The sequence below is a fragment of the Thalassophryne amazonica genome, chromosome 16 (genome assembly GCF_902500255.1).
Source record: "Thalassophryne amazonica chromosome 16, fThaAma1.1, whole genome shotgun sequence".
NCBI classification, from domain to species: domain Eukaryota; kingdom Metazoa; phylum Chordata; class Actinopteri; order Batrachoidiformes; family Batrachoididae; genus Thalassophryne; species Thalassophryne amazonica.
This window is the reverse complement of record NC_047118.1, coordinates 18,486,044-18,502,348: the sequence shown is the minus strand read 5'-3', so window position 1 is coordinate 18,502,348 and position 16,305 is coordinate 18,486,044. Positions and strand designations below refer to the sequence as shown.

The 16,305-nt window shown below is 42.1% G+C and overlaps 1 protein-coding gene across 2 annotated transcripts in view; it reads right to left on the bottom strand.

The window, feature by feature from the left end:
• Positions 1–7,128: 7,128 nt before the first annotated feature.
• The window catches only part of trip10a (thyroid hormone receptor interactor 10a), a 73,357-nt gene continuing 64,180 nt past the window's right edge, over positions 7,129–16,305 (bottom strand). For both annotated transcript variants that reach the window (XM_034189999.1, XM_034190000.1), the window contains one exon: positions 7,129–7,320. In XM_034189999.1, coding sequence (XP_034045890.1) covers positions 7,169–7,320 — 152 coding nt within the window. In that variant the 3' untranslated portion in view covers positions 7,129–7,168. The remainder of the gene's footprint in view (positions 7,321–16,305) is intronic.

The following is a 16,305-nucleotide window of genomic DNA, read 5'->3' as shown; positions in this document are numbered from 1 at the left end:
ATTGTCTAATCATATAACGAGATCAATAAGCCCGTCTAAATCCCGCGGTTCGTCCTTGGCCACCAGGTGCTCCTTCAGGACCAACGACAGTCCGTTTACGAAGGCGGCACGGAGGGCAGTGCTATTCCAGCCGGACCTCGCAGCCGCGATGCGGAAGTCGACTGCATAAGCAGCTGCGCTCCGGCGCCCCTGTCTCATTGACAGCAGCACGGCTGAAGCGGTCTCTCCTCTATTTGGGTGATCGAACACTGTTCTGAACTCCCTCACAAACCCATCATATGTCAGAAGGAGCCGTGAATTTTGCTCCCAGAGCGCTGTAGCCCAAGCGTGTGCCTCGCCGCGAAGCAGATTAATTACATAAGCTATCTTACTAGCATCAGTCGCGTACATGACGGGACGTTGTGCGAAGACGAGCGAACACTGCATAAGAAAGTCCGCGCATGTCTCCACACAACCCCCGTACGGCTCTGGAGGGCTTATGTATGCTTCAGGGGAAGGTGGGAGGGGTCATTGAACGACCTGTGGAACGTCACTGTTGCGCACAGGATCGACAGGAGGGGGAACCGCAGCAGCGCCCTGAGGGCGCGCTTCCACCTGCGCGGCGAGAGCCTCCACCCTGCGGTTAAGGAGGACGTTCTGCTCGGTCATTAGATCCAACCGAGCCGTAAAGGCGGTGAGGATTCGCTGCAACTCACCGATCATTCCTCCTGCAGACGCCTGTGCGCCCTGCTCTTCCATTGGCCGTTCAACAGCCGGTTGACGCCCCTCGGGGTCCATGACGTTGGCCGAGATATCCTGTTGTGAAAGTGTAGGAACACGGACCCACAACAGGGGGCGCAAATGAACGGACAATGGAGGAAGTCAAATAACAACACTTTACTGTTGTGAATATGCACAACAAACACAACGGATCACAACAATAGACAGAGAAGTCAATTCACAAGAATGTGTCACGTGGGCAGGCTCGAAGATAAGAGACGTCTGTCCAAAGTAGAACCGGAACCACACGATTTCCTCCGCCACCGAACCCCGGGAATACTGGAGCCGCCAAGTCCCGAACTCCCAGGTGGCCACTGCCTCCGCGTGTCGGATCTGGTACTGCTGGCAAGGAACAAAAACAGTTAAATGTGGGTGCGTTTGCACCCAGTAATCCGTAAGGCGGGAAAACCACCTCCACCTCTCGTTGGAAGAATATCTGCTAGTTAACGCACAAAAGTAGTAAAGGGTTACTATCAAAAAACACAGTCAGCTGAGTACGGTACCTTCTAGGTAGAGCGATATCTCGGCAAAGAGGTGGAGATGTCGTCCTGCTGATATACCACTGTTGATCAGATGATTGGTGACAGCTGTTGTAGGTGATAAGTGACAGCTGTCACCCCGGCTGCTCCTGTGAGGCGGCAGCGCCCTCTGGTGCCTGGAGCCCGCACTCCAGACAGGGCGCCCTCTGGTGGTGGTGGGCCAGCAGCACCTCCTCTTCAGCGGCCCACACAACATGGCCTATAATTAGCTAAGATAGCTGGGTCAAGTGATGGCTTTGTAAGTAATGGTTTAATTACTGCCACCTTAAAAGCCTGTGGTACATAGCCAACTAATAAAGATAGATTGATCATATTTAAGATCAAAGCATTAAATAATGGTAGGGCTTCCTTGAGCAGCCTGGTAGGAATGGGGTCTAACAGACATGTTGATGGTTTGGATGAAGTAACTAATGAAAATAACTCAGAACAATCGGAGAGAAAGAGTCTAACCAAATACTGGCATCACTAAAAGCAGCCAAAGATAACGATACATCTTTGGGATGGTTATGAGTAATTTTTTCTCTAACAGTTAAAATTTTATTAGCAAAGAAAGTCATGAAGTCATTACTAGTTAAAGGAATACTCGGCTCAATAGAGCTCTGACTCTTTGTCAGCCTGGCTACAGTGCTGAAAAGAAACCTGGGGTTGTTCTTATTTTCTTCAATTAGTGATGAGTAGTAAGAGGTCCTAGCTTTACGGAGGGCTTTTTTTTATAGAGCAACAGACTTTTTCCAGGCTAAGTGAAGATCTTCTAAATTAGTGAGACGCCATTTCCTCTCCAACTTACGGGTTATCTGCTTTAAGCTGCGAGTTTATGAGTTATACCACAGAGTCAGGCACTTCTGATTTAAAGCTCTCTTTTTCAGAGGAGCTACAGCATCCAAAGTTGTCTTCAATGAGGATGTAAAACTACTGACGAGATACTCTATCTCACTCACAGAGTTTAGGTAGCTACTTTGCACTGTGTTGGTATATGGCATTAGAGAACATAAAGAAGGAATCATATCCTTAAACCTAGTTACAGTGCTTTCTGAAAGACTTCTAGTGTATTGAAACTTATTCCCCACTGCTGGGTAGTCCATCAGAGTAAATGTAAATGTTATTAAGAAATGATCAGACAGAAGGGAGTTTTCAGGGAATACTGTTAAGTCTTCAATTTCCATACCATAAGTCAGAACAAGATCTAAGATCTTGAAACAGAAGTCAAAGTATATGTCAGAGTCACTATGACAAGTCTGTGGTCTCCTTTGGATCGGATCCTTTTGCTATAACACCAGATGATGTATTCAAATTAAAGCAATAATGCTTCACTCACCACTCCTTACAACCTTTACAATGTCATTAAAACATAACCTTTAGCAAGTAGCTGCAAAACGTTGTATAACTTATGGACGTAAAGAGATGGTTGTCACCATAAGTCATCCTTTGCCTCATGGGGATGCAGGTGAGCTGACATGGATCAGCAAAATATCACAAAAATCAGCATCAGGTATCAAAACCAATATTGCACAACCTGGGAACCTTCATTGGCTAACTTAGCAGGCTAACACAGATGTCGTAGCTGTAACTGAATTCAATAAATATTTAGTACCAACATGAAAGCCTATTTCTTCATTTTTCAGAACTTTTTAAACAAGATGATAACCGAATGCTTGATTTCTTAAAACAAAATTATAGGTTCACAGAGACTTGCACAGGTTTTAGTCATAAACGACCTTTTTCTGGATACAAGTTCAATTTGCTTTTAAGACGTGCTGAGTAATAATGATGTTCAACACATATTTAGCTAAATGATAAAAATGTGATTCATGACCAAATTATTTACCTTTAATGGCTCAGGTGATAGAGAGGAAGTTATATCTCAGATTCTAATTCAGGTCATAAAGTATTATTATTATTATTTGGTGAAAATTCAGTTTTGTGTTTTTAACAGCATCTGTCCCCTTGTGTATGCCAGTGCATTTCAATTTTGTAACATTTGAAATTAGTCACATTAGAATTTTAAATTTTATATCAAAATAGCCAAAAGCTTTGGCATAAAATTCCAAACAACCTGAATAGTACAAATGAAGAGATATATTTTTTTTAAAAAGAAATTCTTAAATTAATATTGAATGTTTTTTTTTTGTGACCAAGAGAAAAACTGGTCCAAAGATAGCAGATATTAACATGCAAAACATGTTTGTGTGGGTAATTTAGGACATATTTCTTCATGTTTGCTGTATTTGAGCCATCTCTCATTTTGATTGAAACACACTTCTCTGAAAATATCACTTGACCATAACAATGGGTAAATGCAGCCTGCTATAAATAACACTAGATTACATAAAATTCCAAAATATCCTAAAATTTAAAATAGTCCAAATTTATAGTTACTGGGCATAATTCATAATGTGACCATTGGAAACACTGCTTTTCAGGTAGTGTTCCTCAAACATCTGTATTTCTGTACAAGGAACACAAGCTAATATCTGAATTGGGTTCCATGCAAATATTCTTAAACTTTTTATGTTAGACGTCTTTGTGTCTCGATGAGCAAAAATAAAAACTAGAGGATTCCAATGTCCTCTCTGGTAGTCTTCAAAAACAGGTGGTAATAAAATATTTTTTGTTAGTTTGACAACATAACTGCATCAGATAATAAAAAAAAAAAAAATCTAATTTTACATTGAATGACATCCCAAATGCATTAAACACCCTAAAGCCTAAATTAATCTGTGACCGATTATCACACTTAAAATTAGAATTTAATAGATGGGGGTGTGTGATAGTGTAAAAGGTGGAGGAAAACACTAATTGGATCATGTAAGAGAGATTCTATCGTCTTGCTGGAGGGAAATTGATGCAGACATCGAGCGTCTCCTCAGAAGACCTTTTCCAACAAACTTTTCAAACCGCCGGAGTATTCTGGAGTCTAATCCTTGTCATTAAATGGGAGTTCAGAGATGTTATTAACAGGTAGATAAACGGACGCCCACAGCTGTAATTACCCCACCGAGTCTTGTTTTATAAAGATAAATCCTCACCAGGTCTCCGAGGGTGGAAAACTGTTGATGCCTTCAGATCTTCAAGCGTGGGGCCTCATCTGGCCTCACAACAGGTGTCGCCCATCGGCTATCAAAGTCGAGGAAAGAGGGAGAAGAATGTGACACGTCTAATTGAGATGCGAGTCTGCTCAAAAGGTTTTGAATCCACTGATAAGGAATTTTACAGCCTGATTTATGGTTTGAGGAACCAGGGTGCAGTCTGATTTGGCAGCTGTATGCAGGCACGGCACGTTTGCTGAGTCCAGCGCTGAGTCCAGCGCTCTTTAGAAAAGCTGACCTTTAGACTAAAGACTCTGAATACAAATGATGATCAGTTATTTGAGCAGCCAGTCGGTGCCACTTCACTCCACTGCTGGATTCCTTCCCAGCAGGTACATATGGTACATGTGTCACCATCTTATTACCCCCCCCAAAAAAAACTGTGATGTGTTATAATCTGGAACATGAAAGCTCACGTTTGGCCGAGTTCAGTTTCATTATTTTTTTATTACATCAGGGCACTTGTCACTTTGGTGTCCTTTAATTCAATATAAACAATATAGTTTTGAAGCTATTTGAAATTAATCTGGTATACATTTTATGGTCTGTACTGTAGTTTTGGCTTTTGAACTGATGCAACACTGCCACCTAGTGTCAAGGAGCTGCTTATAGGTGGTGTGTTGATGCCAAGTGGAATGGAATTCTCAGGCCCCTGACAGATTAGAACCTCACTTCACTTTCTAATTAAATTCATTGAAAATACTAACACTTTTGGACAAACTCCAGTTGTTAGTGCTTATTTAAAAATGCCAATCTAATTACATGGATTTTCAGCAGTCAGGGAGGGGCGGGGGTGTAATGCTCATCTGAAATCGACTGACAAATGTTTCAATTTTAATTTACCAACACCACATCCAAACTAGTCATTACGTCTAAGTCGGGTTTTATTTTAGTGTTCGATTCCCAGCAGCTCATTGTTCCTTTGAAACTAAAGTGTGACGTCGAACCAGAGGTGGGACGAAGTCACTGTCAAGTCATCAATCTGCGAGTCCCAAGTCAAGTCTCAAGTCAGCTTGCAAACAATTGGTGGTCATAATGATTTGGGACTCGCTGATTCACGACTTGAGAGTGACTTCGTCCAACCTCTGCCTTGAACACACACTAACACCACCTCGGCTGCACAGGTCGTGACTCAAACCCTTCAATTGATTTGTTTAGATGTAAAATCAGGAGCTGGTTTATAAACCACGCATACAAAAACATTTAAAAAAATGAAGTTATTATTGAATATATAAGCACAGTTGAAATGTTTGTCTTGCAAACACTTAAATCTTCCACTCACCCTCTGGAGCATGAGAGTTCTAAATCCCACAAACTAGTTCTTGAGTGTCCAGCATTTGTTATTTATGGTAATAATTCAAAAACGTAAGTGCTCATTTTGAGTATTTATTTTTCCAAGCCAAAAAAAAAAAAAAAAATGATACAACCATTTCTAACTCTGAAATGTACCTCACATGTTCCAAGTCTCGGAAGAGAGACAGAGAAAAAAAGATGTTCTGTATGAAAAAATGGTATATACACATCATGTTTTAAACCAGAAAGGCACTAAAGACAGGTGAGCAGTTAAAATGACACGTCTTTCTCCAAAACAACATAAAACAGGGCGAGGATCAGCTTCAAAGGTGTGGAGCAAATCCAAACCAAATAAAAGAAAAATAATAGAGAAGACCTTTATTTGAATGGTTAAAATGCTAATAAGACAATAGTGGTGGTTTGATATCTAAAATTTATATTATTTAATGACATAAATACGTTAGTCTTAAAGTAGCAGGTAATGGCTGCATCATGGACCGTCCAAAATGTGTGCAAGCAAGAAAAAGACCCACGTGAGAACATCCACCTTAAAAAAAAAAAGCAGATGCAAAATACCAACACGGACCCTCTCAATAAATTATATCAGAACAGATCTTGGATTTTAAACACCTAGAAAGTAACAGATATATCGATATTTCTACAGGCTGAAATGTGTCTATAGTGTTGATAAGGATGTGATTAACTGAAGTGTATAAACGTGGGATTTAATGTCATCTGTGAACTGTTTACGGCCTCACAAAAAAAAAAAAAAAAAAATTATATATAGAAACAGAAACACACTGTTCCTCCCAAAGACTCGTTCATTCTTCTTTCTCAAAATCAACAAACAAGAATAAAGTGACGCTGCCACACGTTTCACGCGGGTGCTTGTACAGCTACAAGGTGGTACGCTTTGAGACCAATTGCAACCGGTCAGAAAGTCCTCGTTCAAATGTGAAACAGATTGACGCAAGACGGAAAGAGGTTGCTTAAAAAAAAAAGAAAAAAAAAACCTAAACAGATGAGGTTGCTTCCTCCTAGGAATAACTGGTGTCAATGCTCAGTGTAAAGTTGTCAGCAGCACTCCTCTTCCTCCTGCTCATTATCCTCTCACACTCACAAGCTAACCTTATTAGGCTGCGGAACGAGGGACGGCAACACACCACGATGGTGCCCAAGATCCACGTAAGACGCATTAACCACAACCAAAAAAAAAAAAAAAAAAAAAAAAAAATTAAATAATATCGTGACAAATCCTGAAATCTACTAAATTTGTGGTTGACGTGGCTTAACTTAACTAGGATTACACTAACCCCGGTTTACCATTGTAAGCCATGAGGAACAAACTGAGCACCGTTCAAATTCCCAGATGTGAGCTCCTCGTAAATAAAACCCCAAGCACCTCATGCTCTTGCTTTTAGACGAGGCTCCTGCCCATAGTGCCGTCCCCTCCCGTGATCACTCCTTCATGTCTCTTTGCTCATCTGTCCATCATGGGTTTAGGATGATGGTGACGTAAGACGTGGGAATATAACCTTCATCTCCGTTGTTTCTACGTACACGGGTCCATCCATCCCCTTTATCCTCCTCCACCACGGCAAGCACCTCCCCCTCCTGCATGGAGATGGTCCCTTCGCTGGCACCTGCAGGTGAAAGAACACTTCAGACGGCAGAAAACACGTCTGTGCAAGGTGATGAATAAAAAAAAAAAGAACTGTCCACGCCTAAAACAGGAGGACAGAGATCAGTATTTGTTCCAAAATTAAATGTTTGACTAAAGGGTTCTGTCCATAAATGGTACTGGACCTTTTCAGAATACCTTTCTTCACACATTAAAAACCAATACTACTGAATTTTCGTTTGTTCACCGACACAATTACAGGTGAGCCCCATTAACTCGCGTGAGTTGGGGTCCACAAAACTGAGCTGCGAGTTATCTGAAATCGCGTGTTAATTAAGTTGACCAAAAAAAAAAAAACTCGAAGCGTGATTCCTTCCTGGATGGTGATGATTTCTTCATCTGGGGTGGATTCAGAATCTTTCTTCTCCTCTGGCTGCTGCAGATCAGCGACGAGGGCTTCGTTAGTGCAGACGATTCCGGACAATTCAAAGTTTTTGGATGCAACTCTTTAGATCCTTACTGCCGGTTCATGACTTGAGAGTAATTGATGGTGACTTCATAAACCACGCATACAAAAACACATTAAAAGAATGAAGTTATTATTGAATATAAAAGCAGAGTTTAAATGTTTGTCTTGCAAACATTTAAATCATCCACTCACCCTCTGGAGCATGTGAGAGTTCTAAAGCCCACAAACTAGTTCTCGAGTGTCCAGCATTTGTTATTTATGGTAATAATTCAAAAACGCAAGCGCTCATTTTGAGAATTTATTTTTCCAAGCCTATGAAAAATGATACAACCATTTCTAACTCTGAAATGTGCCTCACATATTCTAAGTCTTGGAAGAAAGAGAGAAAGAGAAAAAACATGTTCTGTATTAAAAAAAAAGGGTATATATACATGATGTTTTATCCAGAAAGGCACTAAAGACACGTGAGCAGTTACAATGACACGTCTTGCTCCATAACACTATTTCACTGACACAATTACAGGTGAGCCCCATTAAGTCGTGCGAGTTGGGGCCCACAAAATCGAGCTGCGAGTTATCTGAAACCGTGCATTAATTACGTTGACCAAAAAAACTTGAAGCGTGATTCCAATTCCTGGATGGTGATGATTTCTTCATCTGGAGTGGGTTTGGAATCTTTTTTTTTTCCTCCTCTGGCTGCTGCAGGTCAGTGATGAGGGCTTCGTCAGTGTGGACAATTCCTGAAGATTCAAAGTTTTTGGATCTGACTCTTTAGATCCTTACTGCCAGTTCAGATTAGGTGTGGGGGTCACGTGTATAAATTCCGGCACAATCTGAACTGGCAGTAAGGATCTTAAGAGTCGCATCCAAAAACTTCCAAAAATGGTCAAATCAAAATGGACTTGTAGGTTGTCTAAATTTTCAGGGTCCGCAACTTGACCATGAGTAAAGCCGAATCACAACTTACGTGAGTTAACGGGGCTCACTTGTATATATTTTCAAAATACTCCAACTTCACACAGTCTTATGTTTAATTCTTTGTGGTTCTTTTACTTTGTGTTGTCGCTTGTTCCCTTGAGTGCATGCATAGGTGTGTGTGTGGGGGGGGTATAGGAGAAGTCAGCCTGGTGTGAACTCGGCCCCAACTATGAACTGGGTCTCAACCTCAACGCTGGCCCAGGGTAAGTTTGTAACCTGAGCCGAGTTCTCCCAGTTGCCCACTTCTCTTGTTACCAGAGAGTTGTAGACTTCGATGGCCTCATTAAATATCTTTGTTTACTTTTTACTTGATCAGACTAAAAAGATATTTAATTCAAAGTTAACATTGTCCATCTCTGTAAATTTCCAGAGGAGTTATCGGGAATCAGAAGATTTGTAAAAATCAGTGCAGATTTAAGCCGGCTACTCACTACATGACAACATGTTTCACTACAAATGTACAGAAATGCAAGGCATACTGTAAGGCGTGCGGAGCGATTGCACTACGAGCATGTGTGTCAGTGAGATGAAACCGCAATGGTACATTTCAAGCATGCTCAAAACTTTTGCAATGGCGCCAGTGCTTTATTTTCCATTTTACATCGTAACATGCATAACATGGTGTAATAGAGATGTTATTACAAGCAGACAGACAACATAAAGATGAAGCCACATGTAGCCAAAGTCCACCAGCCTTCCATCAAGACTTTGGGTAAGGAGATGCACGTTTTAGTTGTTGAAACCCCAAATAAGAGCAGCAGAAATAAGAACAAGTGTAAAAGGACCCAATATCTAAAGTGCATGTAATTTCCATGCAGCGTTGGAAGTCAGAGACTACAAATCAAAAAAATCTTATTGCCTGCATATGACATATAATTACTTTCCATGGTTTAATTAATTTGCACATAGGAAGTAAACAATCACTTTTGGCAGCACATGCGGCCATTGGAAGAGAGGCGGTTCACATGATGCACCTCTCTCTGAGCAAACAAATAAGCACAGAAGGATACACACTGTACGAGGTCTGTCAGAAAAGTATCGTACCTTTTTATTTTTTGCAATAACCATATGGATTTGAATCACGTGTGATTGCATCAGCCAAGCTTGAACCTTCGTGCGCATGCATGAGTTTTTTCACGCCTGTCGGTTGCTCATTCGCCTGTGAGCACGCCTTGTGGGAGGAGTGCTCCACCCCCCTCGTCGGATTTTTTTTTTGTGAGGAAAATGGCCTAACGCTTGGAGCAGCGCTACTGCATCAAATTCTGCCAGAAACTTGGCCACAGCCAGGTGCAAACGATTCAGAAAATACAGACGGCTTTTGGAGATGAAGCTATGAGCACCACACGGATTAAGGAGTGGTACAACCGGTTTAAAGACGGCCGCGTAACGGTGGAGAGCGAGCCGCGCTCCGGTCGGCCTTCAACATGCCGAAATGACGAGATCATTTCCAAAGTGCACGCTGTGGTTATGCGGGACCGTCGTGTGACTGTCCGAGAAATTGCGCAAGAGGTTGGACATTAGTCATTTTTCAGCACATTCCATCGTGACAGAAGATTTGGGCATGAAACGAGTGGCGACGAAATTTGTGTCAAAGTTGCTGACGCCGGAGCAAAAGCAACGTCGTGTTGAAGTCTCACAGGACATGCTGGACTCCATACAAACTGATCCCAGCTTTATGGACACCATAATCACCAGTGATGAGTCCTGGGTGTACAGGTACGACCTGGAAACCAAATTCCAGTTGTCACAGTGGAAGCATTCCACGTCGCCACGACGGAAGAAGGCGCGGCAAGTGCGCAGCAACGTAAAGGTAATGCTGACTTTTTTTTGACTCCCGTGGTGTGGTACACCACGAGTACGCACCACAGGGTCAAACAATAACAAAGGAGTATTACAGGGATGTCCTCTGTCGTCTACGTGATGTGTGCGGTGCAAGAGACGGGAGTTGTGGGCCACAGGAAATTGGCGCATCCATCATGACAATGCTCCAGCTCATTCCTCTCACTTAATTCAAATCAAATCAATTTTATTTATATAGCGCCAAATCACAACAAACAGTTGCCCCAAGGCGCTTTATATTGCAAGGCAAAGCCATACAATAATTACGGAAAAACCCCAACGGTCAAAACGACCCCCTGTGAGCAAGCACTTGGCAACAGTGGGAAGGAAAAACTCCCTTTTAACAGGAAGAAACCTCCAGCAGAACCAGGCTCAGGGAGGGGCAGACTTCTGCTGGGACTGGTTGGGGCTGAGGGAGAGAACCGGGAAAAAGACATGCTGTGGAGGGGAGCAGAGATCGATCACTAATGATTAAATGCAGAGTGGTGCATACAGAGCAAAAAGAGAAAGAAACACTCAATGCATTATGGGAACCCCCCAGCAGTCTAAGTCTATAGCAGCATAACTAAGGGATGGTTCAGGGTCACCTGATCCAGCCCTAACTATAAGCTTTAGCAAAAAGGAAAGTTTTAAGCGTAATCTTAAAAGTAGAGAGGGTGTCTGTCTCCCTGATCCGAATTGGGAGCTGGTTCCACAGGAGAGGAGCCTGAAAGCTGAAGGCTCTGCCTCCCATTCTACTCTTACAAACCCTAGGAACTACAAGTAAGCCTGCAGTCTGAGAGCGAAGCACTCTATTGGGGTGATATGGTACTATGAGGTCCCTAAGATAAGAAGGGACCTGACTATTCAAAACCTTATAAGTAAGAAGAAGAATTTTAAATTCTATTCTAGAATTAACAGGAAGCCAATGAAGAGAGGCCAATATGGGTGAGATATGCTCTCTCCTTCTAGTCCCCGTCAGTACTCTAGCTGCAGCATTTTGAATTAACTGAAGGCTTTTCAGGGAACTTTTAGGACAACCTGATAATAATGAATTACAATAGTCCAGCCTAGAGGAAATAAATGCATGAATTAGTTTTTCAGCATCACTCTGAGACAAGACCTTTCTGATTTTAGAGATATTGCGTAAATGCAAAAAAAGCAGTCCTACATATTTGTTTAATATGTGCATTGAATGACATATCCTGATCAAAAATAACTCCAAGATTTCTCACAGTATTACTAGAGGTCAGGGTAATGCCATCCAGAGTAAGGATCTGGTTAGACACCATGTTTCTAAGATTTGTGGGGCCAAGTACAATAACTTCAGTTTTATCTGAGTTTAAAAGCAGGAAATTAGAGGTCATCCATGTCCTTATGTCTGTAAGACAATCCTGCAGTTTAGCTAATTGGTGTGTGTCCTCTGGCTTCATGGATAGATAAAGCTGGGTATCATCTGCGTAACAATGAAAATTTAAGCAATGCCGTCTAATAATACTGCCTAAGGGAAGCATGTATAAAGTGAATAAAATTGGTCCTAGCACAGAACCTTGTGGAACTCCATAATTAACCTTAGTCTGTGAAGAAGATTCCCCATTTACATGAACAAATTGTAATCTATTAGATACATATGATTCAAACCACCGCAGCGCAGTGCCTTTAATACCTATGGCATGCTCTAATCTCTGTAATAAAATTTTATGGTCAACAGTATCAAAACCAGCACTGAGGTCTAACAGAACAAGCACAGAGATGAGTCCACTGTCTGAGGCCATAAGAAGATCATTTGTAACCTTCACTAATGCTGTTTCTGTACTATGATGAATTCTAAAACCTGACTGAAACTCTTCAAATAGACCATTCCTCTGCAGATGATCAGTTAGCTGTTTAACAACTACCCTTTCAAGAATTTTTGAGAGAAAAGGAAGGTTGGAGATTGGCCTATAATTAGCTAAGATAGCTGGGTCAAGTGATGGCTTTTTAAGTAATGGTTTAATTACTGCCACCTTAAAAGCCTGTGGTACATAGCCAACTAATAAAGATAGATTGATCATATTTAAGATCGAAGCATTAAATAATGGTAGGGCTTCCTTGAGCAGCCTGGTAGGAATGGGGTCTAATAGACATGTTGATGGTTTGGATGAAGTAACTAATGAAAATAACTCAGACAGAACAATCTGAGAGAAAGAGTCTAACCAAATACCGGCATCACTGAAAGCAGCCAAAGATAACGATACATCTTTGGGATGGTTATGAGTAATTTTTTCTCTAATAGTTAAAATTTTATTAGCAAAGAAAGTCATGAAGTCATTACTAGTTAAAGTTAAAGGAATACTCGGCTCAACAGAGCTCTGACTCTTTGTCAGCCTGGCTACAGTGCTGAAAAGAAACCTGGGGTTGTTCTTATTTTCTTCAATTAGTGATGAGTAGCAAGATGTCCTAGCTTTACGGAGGGCTTTTTTATAGAGCAACAGACTCTTTTTCCAGGCTAAGTGAAGATCTTCTAAATTAGTGAGACGCCATTTCCTCTCCTTATCTGCTTTAAGCTGCGAGTTTGTGAGTTATACCACGGAGTCAGGCACTTCTGATTTAAAGCTCTCTTTTTCAGAGGAGCTACAGCATCCAAAGTTGTCTTCAATGAGGATGTAAAACTACTGACGAGATACTCTATCTCACTTACAGAGTTTAGGTAGCTACTCTGCACTGTGTTGGTATATGGCATTAGGGAACATAAAGAAGGAAACATATCCTTAAACCTAGTTACAGCACTTTCTGAAAGACTTCTAGTGTAATGAAACTTATTCCCCACTGCTGGGTAGTCCATCAGAGTAAATGTAAATGTTATTAAGAAATGATCAGACAGAAGGGAGTTTTCAGGGAATACTGTTAAGTCTTCAATTTCCATACCATAAGTCAGAACAAGATCTAAGATATGATTAAAGTGGTGGGTGGACTCATTTACATTTTGAGCAAAGCCAATTGAGTCTAATAATAGATTAAATGCAGTGTTGAGGCTGTCATTCTCAGCATCTGTGTGGATGTTAAAATCGCCCACTATAATTATCTTATCTGAGCTAAGCACTAAGTCAGACAAAAGTTCTGAAAATTCACAGAGAAACTCACAGTAATGACCAGGAGGACGATAGATAACAAATAAAATTGGTTTTTGGGACTTCCAGTTTGGATGGACAAGACTAAGAGTCAAGCTTTCAAATGAATTAAAGCTCTGTCTGGGTTTTTGATTAATTAATAAGCTGGAATGGAAGATTGCTGCTAATCCTCCGCCACGGCCCGTGCTACAAGCGTTCTGGCAGTTAGTGTGACTCGGGGGTGTTGACTCATTTAAACTAACATAATCATCCTGCTGTAACCAGGTTTCTGTAAGGCAGAATAAATCAATATGTTGATCAATTATTAACTTAATTCAGACTTATTTGACGAAAAACCAGACTCCGGTGGTTCAACAGGCACCTTACTCTCCTGACATGGCCCCTTGCGACTTCTGGCTGTTCCTAAAACTTAAAAGACCATTAAAAGGAACGCGATTTGAGACAAGAGAGGACATTATGGCTGCAACGACGGCGGAGCTGCACTCCATTCCAAAAGAGGCTTTCTTGGAATGCTTCCAACAGTGGCGACACCGCTGGGAGAAGTGTGTGGAGTCCCAAGGAGACTACTTCGAGGGTGATTAGGTTTCCAACGCTCCAGGTAAGCCAGTTTTTTTTTCCCAGCCAAAGGTCCAATACTTTTCTAACAGACCTCGTAATTCCTTTACACACACACACACACACACACACACACACACACACACACACACACACACACACACACACACAATGTTTTGAATGTGGAGGGTATAAAATAATTATTTGCAGTTCTTTTGCTGTGCAAAGTTTGATCACCTTGAAGGACATGTCGCATGTGTTTTAACGTCCCAGTTAGTAACACAACATCAAAGTACTCATGAAAGTAAATCTCTCTGCACACATGCGCTCATAATTAGTGGTTTCTGATGTTTTTTATTCCTCTCCCAACCAAGGAAACAGGTGCATTTCCGGGAACCATCTCACTCAGCAATTCTCGGCATTTCTCTGTGTGAAGTAGTTAAGAGCAAAACAGAAACATCCCAGACAGAGACAAAGAGCAAAACGAATGCAGTTCTATCCAATAATGAAGCTTCGGAGCTTTTCTTTAAAATCATTGGCTTGGATTTACAGAGGAGACAACACAGAGGAGACAACACACTTCACCCCAAAACTCTTAACTTTTTCAGTCTGTCAGATTTTGGAACTTAAAAGTGTTGTGATGCTGCTGTTTGTGTCACAGCTGCTGGTTTACTGCTGCGGACATGCCTGGACTTGCAGTTGTATGTTTCATATTGGAAAAACTCAGAAGATGCTATAGAGAATTTTCATGTATGTTCATATCGGTCACGTGATTTTTGCGCCCCTCGGCCATTTTGGATTACGACGCGGTGGCCGCTGTGATACACTATGTGCATTTGGCGAACAACTGCAGAAGCTTCAACAATGGTCAACTTTAGTGCTGTGTTTGGTTGTTCAAACAGAGGTGATAAAAATGAGGCAGGTCGCACATTTTACAGGCTACCAGCAGTTATTGTGCATCAAGGAGTGGAGTATTATGAGCTTTCTAAGCGATGCAGAGAGACCTGGCTCAGCAGAATAGGCAGAGCAGATCTGAAGGAAGCTTGAATATGGCCAGAACCCAGCAGACCACCTGTAAATCCACCAGAGGAAAAGCTCAGAGGAAGCAGCTGGCTACCAAAGCCGCCCTGAAGAGTGCTCCGGCTACCTGCAGTGTGAAGAAGTCTCACCGTTACAGGCCCAGGACTGTGGCGCTGAGAGAGATCCGCCACTATCAGAAATCCACCGAGTTGCTGACCCGCAAGCTGCCCTTCCAGCATCTGGTGAGAGAAATCGCTCAGGACTTTAAGACTGACCTCCACTTTCAGAGCTCTGCTGTGATGTTCTGCGGGAGGCCAGCAAGGCTGACGTGGTCGGCAGCTTGCGGATCAGCAGCTCGGTGAATTTCTGGTAGTGGCAGATCTCTCTCAATGCCACAGTGCTGGGCCTGTAACGGTGAGGCTTCTTCATACCGCCGGTAACTGGAGCGTTCTTCCGGGCGGCTTTGGTAGCCAGCTGCTTCCTCTGAGCTTTTCCACCGGTGGATTTACGGGCGGTCTGCTTGGTTCTAGACATATAAAGCTTATGCTGTGAAACTGCTGGTCACTTTGTTATATCGTCATTAAATTCACTATCTGGTATAACAAACGGATCCAATGAACCAACTGCTACACATCAATCATAAGGTTTCATTCTCTATTTTTTTTTTAGTAATCCACGATGGAGACGGTAACTGTCCCGCAGCAAATCGGTCACGTGACTGAAAACCCTCTATTTTCAGAAGCTAATGGACTATCTAATGTGCCACGATCCTGACAGAAGTTTACTAAAGGCAGAGCTGTGATCGGACATGATGTGCATTCGCCCGCGTTTAGAACCCGAGAGCGACTGGACCTGGTAGGGTCATTATTCTCTGGCTGAGTGGAACTTGTAAATGATCTCTGGCTGTGGATCTGAGTGCGGGCGAGTGGACTGTTCCATGGCTGGCGATCGCAATTGAGATGCGCGTGTGACGCGTGCACGGGGACTTGTTTTCATTGTGGACTAATTTGGAAATCTTTACACTGGGGTGAGTGGAATGTTAATTTTTTTTTCTCAT